This window comes from Asparagus officinalis, chromosome 6, assembly GCF_001876935.1.
Source record: "Asparagus officinalis chromosome 6, Aspof.V1, whole genome shotgun sequence".
NCBI classification, from domain to species: Eukaryota; Viridiplantae; Streptophyta; class Magnoliopsida; order Asparagales; family Asparagaceae; genus Asparagus; species Asparagus officinalis.
Window position 1 is genome coordinate 1,740,253 of NC_033799.1, and position 13,106 is coordinate 1,753,358.

Sequence of the window (13,106 nt, forward strand, 5' to 3'; positions counted from 1 at the left end):
ATCTGGGGTATACAGATATTGCCTTCTTTTACTATTGTGGATGAGTCCCTTTCTTTTCCTTATTTGCAAAATAGAATTTATCTTTGACAATTTGTCTCTTGTTTATGAAAAAAAATTGGCTAATTAGCGACATTGTCAACTCTCTTACACAATTATTTCAACCATTTCTTTTAATCGCCTTACTTATAACGGCGGTTGGGTCGTTTTAGTTGAACACCTCATGGCATAATAATCTGTATTAAACCTGTACGATAAAAGAGAACCGCTGTATTATTCACGTCAATATCTCAAAAGAATTTTTTTTTAGTGACAACGAAAAAGAACACAATATCTTAAATAAAGAAGTGATGGATGAGTCATCATAGGCTATTGCTTGATGATGTGTGATATGATATAAATATTCGGAGGAGTCGAGAGAAAACACATCAAGTTTAGAATAGATATGGTCTTAAGTCTGCTACGCATCACCGTTCCATTGTCGTCTAGTCCGGTTAGGATACCTGGCTTTCACCCAGGCGACCCGGGTTCAAATCCCGGCAATGGAAAAATTCTATTTTTTTTTCCCCGCTCCTATTTTAAACTTTTAAACACCATCGATTTAACATTTTTAAAACAGAAAAAATGTAATTGCAGATGATCCCTGTAACAGCTGAGATACAGTTTATCCGCAACAAAGGAGGAGACTGTGTTGAGGACAAAGACTCCATACCATTTACAGAATCCTACACAATGGAGTTGGTTCGTACTTCGTAGCCGCATCGCAATCAACCAGAACAAGGAAAACAAACCAGCAAATGGAAGCCATTATCAGAACTCCAAAATGTGTTCACAAAATAATCTACGAGTCCCCCTACCATGATTCGCATATGGAGTAAGATCTCGGTCTAATTCAGGTAAATATCCGAAAAAAATAACATGCAAAACATATCCACCTCAAAATCGGACAGAACCGAGATTCTAATACAACCAGACCTTCGATACAAGGTGCACAAAAATTGGTCCCACAAAGCTTGTTCAAATTGCTTCTTTCAGATGAAAGGTCCTCAGCAAAGATTTAGCTCTATCATGCGCATTCAACTCAACCAACATCGTCTTCAATCTCCGAACAAGCCCTACGGTCTCCTCCACGCTCACCCCTGACGCCTGCCTCTTCTCCAACTTCCGACCTAGTTTATCCACGCAATCAACCAAAGGCTGCAACTTCTTGCTGTGATTTACTGTGACCTCAGGCCCATACCAAACCCCTGACATTGATGCAACAATCCTCTCCATTCTAGTTATAGCATCATGGACATTCGACATTATGCTTTCCATATGAGGGAGTAACTTCCCTTTTAAGAGCTCTTCAAGAGCAAGCTTCTCTAGAACTGGCAGTGACAGTACATCTTTCCACAGACAAATATTCCTCAGGAGCCGAACTGATGTCCCAAATCGATAGGCAGCTAATTGAGCAGCACCAGGCACAATTCTCGTCACGACGGAGCTCCACACCGGAACACTGAGGTTGGTAATGGCCTGCGTGAGCCGAGAGCAAACAACTGATAGTAGCTCTTGGAGGGCCTTACTCGAGACTGGAACATATGTGACCACTAAATTAGTGGCAAATACAGCATTCTCCGTTCTTTTTGTGCTGAACATATCCCAACAGTGTAAGATTTCATGGTGCAAGATGGGGAGAGCTACCTTTTCTACTAGCTCTGGGATAAGATTCGCATCGGCATCTTCAGGATCAAAATCTTCATCTCTTCCTGGTAACCCATACTCAAAAAGAAGCTTGTACCATTTCATTTCTTCGAAATCGGTCATATTATAAAGAGGGTCCCATTTCAGAAGCTCCAATCTCACATATGGAGAGAAGACAGCAGGTGCACTCAAAGACATGTAGGCATCTCGGTAGCTTGAGAAGTAATGCTTCTTCCATCTCTCAAACCTTTCTTTAACAACAGAAAGGTTTGAGTACTCATCGGCCGCGTCGCTAAAGATTTGTTCAGCGGTTTGAAGCAATTCATCCCTTGTAGAAGTGTAAGCAGTGCTCTCACTGTCACTCTCATCAGTGGTAACCTCTCCTTCTAACTGCTTGCCAATAGAAGTCATTCTTCTAGAATCTGTCCGCGCTCTTCTTCGCTTCCTTGCCTCAGCTCGCCGTGAGAAATCCATACGTTTCTGTAGATTAACATCCCTTCCAAACTCATCCAATTGAACCGGCAAATTCGAACTCTCTCTCACTGCAGCTAAAGCAGCGTGTGCTGCATTTGTGGCAGCAGATACATAAGCAGGCCCAGAGCCTTTGCTGAGAACCGACATGGCTGCACAAACAATCGTCCAAATCTCGGGATCTAAGACCAAGCTTAGATCCGGAGTATAACCACGTGTAGATCTCAGATCTGTTCTTCCTCTCCCTCGAACACCTGCCTTTTGTGACGTTGATGCTCGCCGAGATTCAGATCTGAATGTCCAAGTCTTCAAGTCTTCAAAACTCTAAGCTTGATCTTCAATTCGGCAGAGTTTCGGCTCTTGAAAGTTCGACCTTTGAAAATGAACACCTCTAGGCCTATTTATAGGCTCTCAAGACTGTGCCCCAACAAAGCCTTGTCCTTCAAGAAATCACATGTCACAGAAATGAAGTCTCGGAGCTGTTGCATGAAAATGTACTTGTCCCCGGCTTCTTGAAGGGACTTCTCCAATGTGGTGATATCAGAAAGAGCCTCTGCTAAGTTTTCATCTGTCTTCGCCACGGAATCCATTGTTCGCTTGTGAGAGTCCTTCAGCCTCATGACGCTCTCCTTGAGAGCTCGTGTAGCAATCTCGGCCTGTTGAGATATCGACATTGTCTGAGCGAAAGGCGTACTTCCAGGCACCAACGGCTGAGGACCAACAGCAGGATATAAATTCTGTGGCGGTGGCATCTGAGGCTGAACACTACTAACCCCTCTATGGACAGATACTTCCTCAATGATTTCAATCCTTTTCCCAAGCCCCTTTCGAAATTGCTCCTCTTCCCATTTCCTCTCCTCTTCATCCTCTTCATCCTCTGCTTCAATCTCTCCAACAACCCTAGACTCAACAATTGGAGCCCTCTCCTCAAACTCTTCGAAAACACCCTTTTTCGATTTCTCATCCCCTTTATCACCAAACAAAGCAATCCTACCTCTAAATTCATGATCCTCCTCATCACTAGACCCACCATCCGATGCCCGAGTAGCCATCACTCCTCCGCTGTCAAGTGATATAAAATCCGCTGCCGGCCCACGACTCTGCCGGAGCCTCTCCCTCCGAGCTTTAATGGCAGCTATATCAGCCTGGCTCGGTATCGAAGACAAACCTTTTCCTTTACCATCAATACCCAATTTCGCAAACTTATCTTCCTCTGTCTCATCTGATTCCTCCTCCACCTCTTCCTTTCTCGGCTTAGGGGCCGGATCAATAGGAGATGATGTGGGCTTCACGAGGCCTTTAAGGACGATAACGGGTTCGGATTTCGACGGGCTATCGGGTTTCTGAGGCCTCGGCAGGCTGCCGAGAGGCCGAGCGTTCTTCTGGAGCTCCAACAACCTCTCCTTTGTATACTCTCCGGCCTGCGGCTGGACATTAAAAGGGATCGGAGGCGTGGGGCCCGATGAAGGAGCTCGATTCTTCGAAGAGGCTGAGGCTTATGGATGGAACCGCCGGCTGGCGGGGCTGCAGGGTGCGAGGATGGCCGCGCGGCGGAGGGGCGGCGGCGGACGAGGGCCTGAGATTGGACGCCCGCTCGTCTATCATCCTCGTCGTCGGCGAAGCTGAGGCGAGAGGGTTTGGGTTTGGGGGTGGGTGTGGGCTTGGGTTTCGATGCGGGGGTTAGGGTTTGGGACTTAGGCTTTGCTGTGGTTGTGGAGAGGGTTTTGTCGTCGTCGACGGTTTCGTCGGCGTCGATTCGCCGGCGGAAGTTCTTCGATCGATTGCTGCTCATCTGGAGTAACCCTAATTTGACCGATTTCGATTTGAAAGGGGGAAGAAAAAAGGGGGAAAAAATCAAATATTGCTCGAGACCCCAAAAAAGTTCTTGCTTCGTCCTTGTAATTGGGTATCAAATTTTTCATTTCAGATTTAGATCCGAATCCGCGTACGGATAGCGAAGAAGAGGAGCCTGCTATACAAAGGGGCCCGACTTAGGCCCAATAGAGGCCTTGGAATCGGACCATATGGAACTTGGGTGGCTGTATTTTCGAGTCCTTTTCAAACTCAAAAACAAAGTCTATTTATCACTACGAGGAGGATTTTCTTTTTTTTCTATTCTCCTTTCCTTTTTCAATTGTACGTATTATCTTCCTGAGGAGCCTATAATTATTCAAGAACTCAATTCAAGCAACGACTCGTCCTCCACCCAATATGCAAAATCCTAGAGTTCTGATACCAATTGTTACGCGTCGTGCGGAAACGTGCTCGACAACTAAACTAGTCGGTAAGCAATGAGAGAAGAGAACCAAAAACAAACACGAGTGCAATTCACCAAAATACGACACAAATCAAACCAAACACAAAGATTTACGTGGTTCGGCACTTGCCTACGTCCACGGGGAGAGGATGGGGAAATTTCACTATATGGAGGAGAAATACAACGGGTTACAACTCACAAATTCACTCAAATATAACCCTAACCAAAGCTCTCAACTCCCTCACAATATCTCCCTCTCAAAGTGCTCAAAAGACTCAATAATCTCTGATTTAAAACGCTCTCTTAAACCCTAAGAAACGATGTTGCTATTTATGTCAAACAACAATCCAAAACAGTCTGGGAAACTGAATCTGGCCCGTAACCGCTTTCCAGTCGACCGCACATGTGCCACCGGTCGATCGGACAGAAGTTCAATTTCTCACACTGTAATATGCACGTTTTCGGTCGACCGGCCATATCCGTTCGGTCGACCGACCAGAGACGGTTTCAAATCCTATAATTCAACAATTTGTCGGTCGACCGGGCCTATGTCGTCGGTCGACCGACCCGAGGGATTTCCTGTACTCATGTTTTTGCACGATTTTCTCAAATCCTTCGCCATTTTCTACAAAATTTTCCTTTCTTATAGATTTCAAGATGCTTGCAGACAAATCTCAAAAAAAAAAAACATATGTTCTTCATGGGCTTGACTAGTCATCTTCAACAAATAAGGAGGCAATCCATCTTCTTTCAAAATCCAAATTAATGCTGTTTAAAATTTTGGAACGAGGCTTTGAAGTGATCAGTTTCTCATGCTCAGAAGTTAGAAGTGTGTAGGGGATTAGGTAAGTACTACTTTACCTATTGGTTTTAAAGTCTCTTTATTACATATTTTTGATGCATTATTCGCTTTCTAAACAGGAATTAGTTGGTGGAGAAAGGATCGGTGAGAGAATCGTTGAAGAGGTGAATGTGACATATTTTTTAATAGAAACTAGTAACCACCAGGAACTTTTCAACAATGCATCGATTAATTCACAACGCATGAGCACGATATCTCTCTGAATATGGGACTAATAAAATTGAATTGCTGCTGTCGTCTTTAATGAACAATTTGTTTTCCTTTTAGGACGATCGAAGTCAATGGTGCGAACGTACGATTTAAGAGCGACCTCCACGTCTGCTCTTGGACAGGTTCATTCCAAGAGATCCATAGCAAACCATACCGATGAGTGATGGCTAATGCTTGATAGGATAAAGGCAGATATGTCATCTTGTAGTCAATTAGCTGCTGTTCGGCAACGGGTTAAATGAGGGGTTAAAAAGACTTAACCCCCTCTTAATCTGTCAGACACAAAAAAATCTATACAATGTTTAAAGTGATTTAACCTTTCATAATTTGTCAAACGCAAAAAATACAGAAAGATAAAGCTAACCCTTTTAGAGGGATTAAAGTGCATTAACCCTTCAAAATGAAGGGTTTACTGATACTCCTATTTAGAAGGATTAAGAGTTAATCACTTAGGCCCCGTTTGGCAAAGGGTTAATGAAGAGGGATTAAAGAGAAGGATTAATATACTTAGCCCATTTGATAATCCGAATGACTAAATTATTAACCCGTTAAATAAGTTTTATTTTAGCCCTGATGATCAGTTTTAGTGTTTGGGAATAATTATGATTTTGACTATTTTCTTTATAATTAGAAGGGTTAACTCTTATTCCATTTAAATAGGAGTATTAGTAAACCCCTCATTTTGAGGGGTTAACTCATTTTAACCCCTCTAGAGGGGTTAACTTAACCCTTCTATATTTTTTATGTTTGGCAAATTATGGAGGATTAACTCACTTTAACCCTTATATAGATTTGTTGTGTTTGGCAGGTTAAGAAGGGGTTAAGTCTTTTTAACCCCTCACTTAACCCTTTGCCAAACGGTACCTTAGAAAATAGTCATAATTTTTGTTATTCCCAAACGCTAAAACTGAGCACAATGACTAAAATAAAACTTACGCAAGGGATTAATAATTTAGTCCTTCGGGTTACTGAATGGGCTAACTACATTAATCTTTCTTTTTAATATACTTAGCTCATTCGATAATCTGAAGGACTAAATTATTAACACGTTAAATAAGTTTTATTTTAGCTCTTGTGATCAGTTTTAGTGTTTGAGAATAACAATGATTTTGACTATTTTCTTTATAATTAGAAGGGTTAACTCTTAATCATTCTAAATACAATGATTTTGACTATTTTCTTTATAATTAGAAGGGTTAACTCTTAATCATTCTAAATAGGAGTATTAGCAAACCCCTCATTTTGAGGGGTTAAATTATTTTAATCCCTCTAGAGGGGTTAGCTTAACCCTTCTATATTTTTTACATTTGGAAAATTATGAAGGGTTAACTCACTTTAACCCTTATATAGATTTTTTGTGTTTGGCGAGTTAAGAAGGGGTTAAGTCTCCTTAACCCCTCACTTAACCATTTGCCAAACGGTACTAATATGATTAATCCAGATATGTGCCATGTACACGTGTAAGTACGGGCGCAAACGGTTTGGATATGGTACTTATCATATCCGTATCCGCTTACTAATCATGGATATATATATGAATATACCTAGATAAGAAAATCTGATACCCATATCCGCTAAAATCATATACGAATATAGATATGTATGCAGATATATATGTGGATATACATGCAAATAGATAAGCGGTATGAAAAGCACATGTTCTTATGATAGAAGAGAATTCATTAATATGTTCTTTATATCTTTAAAGCTAAGACTTGATCTCTTGATCATCAAATTAACCTAAAACTCATTAATCTAAGATTAAAACAAGCGCAACTATATGACTGGCATATATTCGGATAATTTCTGATACGAATGCATATATCTTATCACATATCCATAGTTGTAATCATATCCTATTGATATAGATATTTAGTAATTGTTATGGTGTTCACTCACCCAAGATACAATATTCACAAAATGATACGATAAGAGTCTTAGTCAACTCCCAAGAGTTCTAGGCACTTCAACTCCTAAATCGAATATCAAGACCTTGGCTTTTTATCAAGATAAGCCCAAGGCACAGCGACTCCTTAGTCAAGTATCAAGCCCTCAGCTCTTTATTAAGGTAAGCTCAAGGCACCACATATGATCGAATCCTCCAGTACAACTCGACCATCATGGCTAGATTACAAGACCTTGGTAGCTTACCATAGTATAAACCCAAGGCACAATTACAGAGATCTCCGCACCGGCTCATCAAACCGGCACCCTGGTGTCGACACAAGAGGCGATACTAGCCGATACGAGAGATCCTGACATGCCAAATGGGTCGACATCTTTATATTGACCCGAAAGACGGTTATTAAGCTGAGATAAGATGATGTCTCACTCAATCGGATAGGACGATACTCCTAAGTCGACATGAAAGGCGATGCTGGTCGACCCTTTTATCAAGGACGGTCCTATTTAAGGCAGTCGGCCACTCACTGGGTATTTCTCAGAGACGATTTAAGGACATTCCCTGCTGTCGCCTAAGTTGAGGACTCGACCCTGGTCTCAAGCCTCTCCCCCCGAGCAAATGTCGACATCTCAGTCCACCTCGAACAAGTTTTATCCAGATATTGGCCTGACGAAAGTCTCCATGACTTGTCAGTTCAATCACTTCCCGAAAAATATGGAGATACATTCTCCCATAATGAAGTGACTTCCTCTCCAGTCGTCAGTCGACACCTGTAAAGTAAGGGACGACTCAACATGCTCGCGTGCCTTCTGCCATGCTCACAAGTCACTTCCCGGATATCGCGGAGACGCCATCTCCCATGCTGAAATAACTTCCCTTCCAGTCGCTAGCCGACTCTTGTAAAGAGAGGAATGACTCATCTTCCAGCTCACACTTTGTCACCGCCATTCTGCATGGCCGAAATGACCAATCTACTACGAACATCCACGCTATATATGGATGTTATTCACCACCAGAGCCAAAAAAGGGAGACAACCCAGAGAAGCCAAATAAGGCAAGAATCTAACCTAACATACAACTCTCATAGTAATTTAAATCTTCCTCCTGATCCAGTCTGGGAGAGGATAGTCTCTAATGCACATAGCATAAGAACACATAGTTCTAAACTCCACTCAAGCTCATGTTTATTAACTGACTTGATCGACGGAGAAACCACGGGGGAACCGGTCCCCGCCCTCTCACGAGTTATTTCTGTCTGTGCAGCACGGACATCAGACCCTCATTCAAAAACTAGGCGTAAAACTGGAGAAGTGAACGGACCCTCCATCATCCTTCATCACCCCGCAACAATGCTCTTCTGGATTAATTGGTTGTTTGATATCGAGCATCAACAATAACCATATTTGTATCTTAACGAATACAAATATCAATATATCCGCATATATGGATATTTGTTTTGCAACCTTAGTAACATCAATATATAAGTCAATATGTATATCTAAAAATTTTAGATAATAAAAATTGTCAAACTAACGGAATAGAGAATTTGGGAAGGCCTGTAACCTACTTTAATTAGGGTAATATGCAATGCGGCGCATATTTTATCACAAGAATCTTATCAGAGCCACTCATATGTAAGTGGGGTGATTTACACTACTAATATGATAGTTAAAATTACTAAACTAACATTCTAATCCTAGTTAATGGTATAGATCACCCCTCTCTTTAAAATGTTTCTGATAGAATCTTTATTCTAGTACAGAGAGATTTCCAAATGACCTTTATTTCCACTAAAGACTAGTCAGCTCTTTTTTTTTTTTTTTGAACGGAAGAAACAAGGAGAAGTTCTCTGTTCATATATGTATATTAATCAAAATATAAGGATAATTACAAAAGTACCAAAAACCAAGGAAAAAAAGAACCAAGAGGAGATTTGACTGGTGAGGAGCGGACATTGTCGTCACCCGCCAAGCCAAATCTAAATTGCTTCCTTTCATCCCTGATAACAAAGGCCATTCGTGGCCAAAGAAGAGAAAAAAAAAAGATTCAACTGATAGTTATTACAAAAAGCTAATACTACTGACTGTCAGCTCTTATTATTTAAATATACTTCTTTACCCTAGTTTCGCTGAAGTCAGTAATGAATCCCACGACCACCTGTTCATTAAATGTGGTTACTCCTCATTGGTATGGTCTTCTCTTCTTCCCCAAGTTCCATCAACAGCTTGGCCACAAAATTTGGAGGATATGATATCTTCCAATTTCAGTTCATCTTGTGGTCAAGATCTTTCTATTATCTGGAAGGTTTTACTCTCGTGTTTCTGCTGGTGCATATGGAACTGTCATAACAATTTCATCTTTAATGGCATTGAAGCTCTTCCATCCCACATCGCTGCTAACGTGGCAAGATTTGTTTTATTTTGGGCAGGCTCCTCTGCTAGCAGATCAGGTCTCAAGCTCCACAAGGCGGCTATCAACTTGGGCATGGAAAACATTGCCCAAACTCATAATGTCGCAGAGGTGGCTGACAACTTCTCAGCAGCAACTTGATACCCAGAGCTGCAGTTCCAACCTATCTTTTGTAGGATTTTTTGGTATGTGTTCCAAACGTTAGTTGTATCTGTGGTCTTCCAACCTAGCTTTTGTTGGATATTCTGGTAGGTGTTCTAAGTGTTAGTAGCACGAAGTTGAACTCTGTGGTCTTTATATTTGTACTGTGTTGTTTTGTGGGTCTTTGTTTGGGGTCCCGGTACTTCCCAGTTTCTCAACAAAGGCCAATTATGTACATTAACCTTACTATCATCATATATATATATAAATATGCAGGGCTCCTCATCCTGTTTCTACTCAAAAAAAAAAAAAAGTAGGGAGTCAGAGGTTAGTTTGCCAGTTTAGTAATCATTAATCAAATGTAGATCGTTATATAACCTGCAAACTAATCATCTTATCCATATCTATAATATTGATTTTATACATCAAGAATCTGCCATACCATCAAAGATTCAGATGCGTAACTCTCAACTGAGCAAAATATGTATATACATGTATATATCTTTTTTAAACGAATATACTTTATCAAGAGAAGAAAAAAAAATTCTTATTTTTATTTTAACGAATAGACTTTATTAAGAGAAGAAATTAAATATAAGCACACGTTCGTGGTGAGGGAGAATTTTTTAAAATTATAGTAGAAAAGGCACTATCAATTTGATGATCAGTGACAACGTCAAAATTCAAACTGGTAGGCGAAAGATCAAGTATATATGGCTAACTAAGTATTTTGCATTCTCTTATAGTTTCACTTTTAAATTATTGCCTACATAATATACACACAAATTATTAGCCCTTTTATTAGGCAATAAATAATAATAACAACATAGTAAACCAATAGATATTATAGTTTCACTTGTAGTTTCCCCTTTTTATTATTGCCTACATAACATATATAAAAAATTATTAGCGCTTTTATTAGCCAATAATAATTAATGACAACAATATTTTTCCTTCTCATTTAATAACTTACTAACAAATCTAGTTTCCAGTAAGATGCAAAAGTTTTCATAATAATGTAAAAACCCACACTTGATTCATAACTTCGACCGTGACAAATACACATACAAATCTTTATTATCGACGGGTGCAAAAAGCACCCTGTACTTCATGCTTATTTACTCAATTCAAATCACGCCGATGACTAAGCCTTTCACCCGCCAGCGTACGTGCATTCCTCCTAATTGAACTGAGCCATGAGCTGCGCCACCACCTCATCGTCCACCTGAAACGCCCTCTTCAGCACCTCCTTCGACACCCTCGGGTTCGACCCGAACACCGCGTTGGCAATCGTAATCACTCCCGGATTCTGACTGCTCAGCGCCGACAGTGCCACCGCCGGCGTATGACCAAGATTCATCTGGAAGTGAATCATACCGAATGGGAACACGAAGACATCACCCTTCTGCAGAACTTTCTGGAAAAATCGGTTGGCGGGGTTGGACGCGATGAAGCCGACGTGGAGAGTGCCCTCGACGACGGTGAGGACCTCGGTGGCGCGAGGGTGCTTGTGGGGAGGGTTGAGGCCGCCGTAGGGGGCGTAGTCAATGCGGGCCAGAGAGATGCCGAGCGTGTTGAGGCCTGGGAAGGCGTCTGCGTTGACTTGGGTCACGTTAGAGCCGACGCGGTTGTTGGTGTTGCGGCGGAAGTCGTTGAGGAGTCCCCGGAAGAGGAAGTCCTCGGAGACTACAGTTTTCGGGTCTTTGCATACAAAGCCGTTGACGATTACTGCAACACAAAGAGGAGAGATCATCACTAACAAATTTGTATCACAAGAGTCGTAACCATTAATTCTAACATTAACAAATTTGTTTAGAGCAATGATCTAGTCAATATACCATCAAGGACAAAATATGAACTCCTCAGAGAGCTCCCTGTCATATCGAGGAACTTCTCTGGATGACCCCATCATCATCATCCTCACACACTCTTCCTGAGCTCGTCGATAAGGTAGGGGAAGGGCCACTCAAACCCACCCTCAGGAGCTAGAGGTGCCTCGTCGTTGCTGAATCCTTAGGCAGCTCCTTTACCTGTTGATGGGCCAATTCAATTGGGGGAGGCTAGGTCGTCTCCTCAGCTAAAGCCTTGTAAGGGAGTAAAATTGCTTCCCTGAAGGAGGAGATTTGTATTAATAAGAATTTCTTATTACGAATCAAGAAATCAAATTACAACTGAAGCGAAGAGAATGCTCTTCTTGTTTAACATGGGTTCTTTGGTAGCGATAAGACGCATCCCTCAAATGCTTGTATCAAGTTTGCTTCCCTTGGACGATCCGATCGAAACTGCGGTTGAGCTTCAGTATGCAGTAGAAGCTCTTATGTGATTGAGTTTGATTACTCGAGCTTATTGAGTATCAAGGCCGAATGCTTAGAGAAGGCTAATATGCAAGAGTTTGCAAAGAGCCAAGAGTCTCAAATCTGAGAGTTCAGATTAAGTCTACTTCAACAATCCAAGCTTTTGCTTGAAAATGTTACCAAATGTGGCTGATAAATAGGCAAGGAAAGACATGATCAATCCCTTGACTTGTAGGATGTGACCGCTCATAGGTGAGCAGCACCATACCCTTCCCTATAGCTATGGGATGTGACCACTATAGGTGATAAGAGCCATGCTTCATCACTCAGGATGTGGGACATGGGTAGGTCCACTCCCACAGGCAAGCAGCCGTTTGCACTGCTTAGGCGAGGTTGACAGACTTACAGGCAAGCTTGAGCGGTGTCTAAATGTTAGGTGAGCTTGCAAGTGAGCTTAGCGAACAGGTGGGGTCGGCTAGCGGACCCCTTAAGCATTGGGCAAGCTTGAGTCTTTAGGCGATCTTGGGTCATGCTGGCGAACTCCCTGCAAACGAGCTTGACTTGTGGAGGCAAGTGTAGCTTTCAGGCGAGCTCGTCTCACGTAGGCGAGCTTGTCTCATGCAAGCGAGTCAAGAAATTAGGCGAGCCTGACTCATGCAGGTGAGTCAAGCAATCAGGTGAGCTCAACTCGTGCGGGCGAGTCGAGAAATCAGGAGAGCTTGACTCGTGCTGCATTGCCAGGCAAACTTTGTGCTTGTAAGCGAGCTGGATGGCTATGGGCAAGGACCGAGTCTGGGCAGGAGAGCTCTTGACGTTGCTAGGCAAGCTTCATGCTTGTAGGCAAGCTAGATGGTTGCATGCGAGGCCCAAGTCTAT

The 13,106-nt window shown here is 42.0% G+C and overlaps 2 protein-coding genes and 1 non-coding gene across 3 annotated transcripts in view; 1 reads left to right on the plus strand and 2 right to left on the minus strand.

Annotated features, from left to right (window-relative positions):
• On the plus strand, positions 472-545 carry TRNAE-UUC. Its single transcript has one exon. It is a non-coding gene; the product is annotated as a tRNA-Glu (tRNA).
• LOC109844689 (transcriptional repressor ILP1-like) lies at positions 779-5,033 on the minus strand. The gene is made up of 3 exons (XM_020413803.1): positions 4,979-5,033; positions 2,573-3,649; positions 779-2,306 (listed from the first exon to the last, which is right to left on the minus strand). Exons 1-3 carry the CDS (start codon positions 5,031-5,033, stop codon positions 1,015-1,017), a joined length of 2,424 nt encoding a protein of 807 aa, XP_020269392.1. The 3' UTR covers positions 779-1,014.
• Positions 10,894-13,106, minus strand: part of LOC109844531 (putative germin-like protein 2-1) — a 3,463-nt gene continuing 1,250 nt past the window's right edge. Inside the window, exon 2 of the mRNA XM_020413601.1 lies at positions 10,894-11,664. Within this exon, the coding sequence (XP_020269190.1) occupies positions 11,117-11,664 (548 nt within the window). The 3' untranslated portion in view covers positions 10,894-11,116. The remainder of the gene's footprint in view (positions 11,665-13,106) is intronic.

Coding starts and splice junctions, on each gene's coding strand:
- LOC109844689 (XM_020413803.1), bottom strand. CDS start 5,033: ATGGCGAAGGATTTGAGAAAATCGTGCAAAAACATGAGTACAGGAAAT. Junction 3,650..4,978: donor GAGTACAGGAAATCCCTCGG/GTCGGTCGACCG, acceptor TCCATCCATAAG/CCTCAGCCTCTTCGAAGAAT. Junction 2,307..2,572: donor CAAGGCTTTGTTGGGGCACA/GTCTTGAGAGCC, acceptor TTGTTTGTGCAG/CCATGTCGGTTCTCAGCAAA.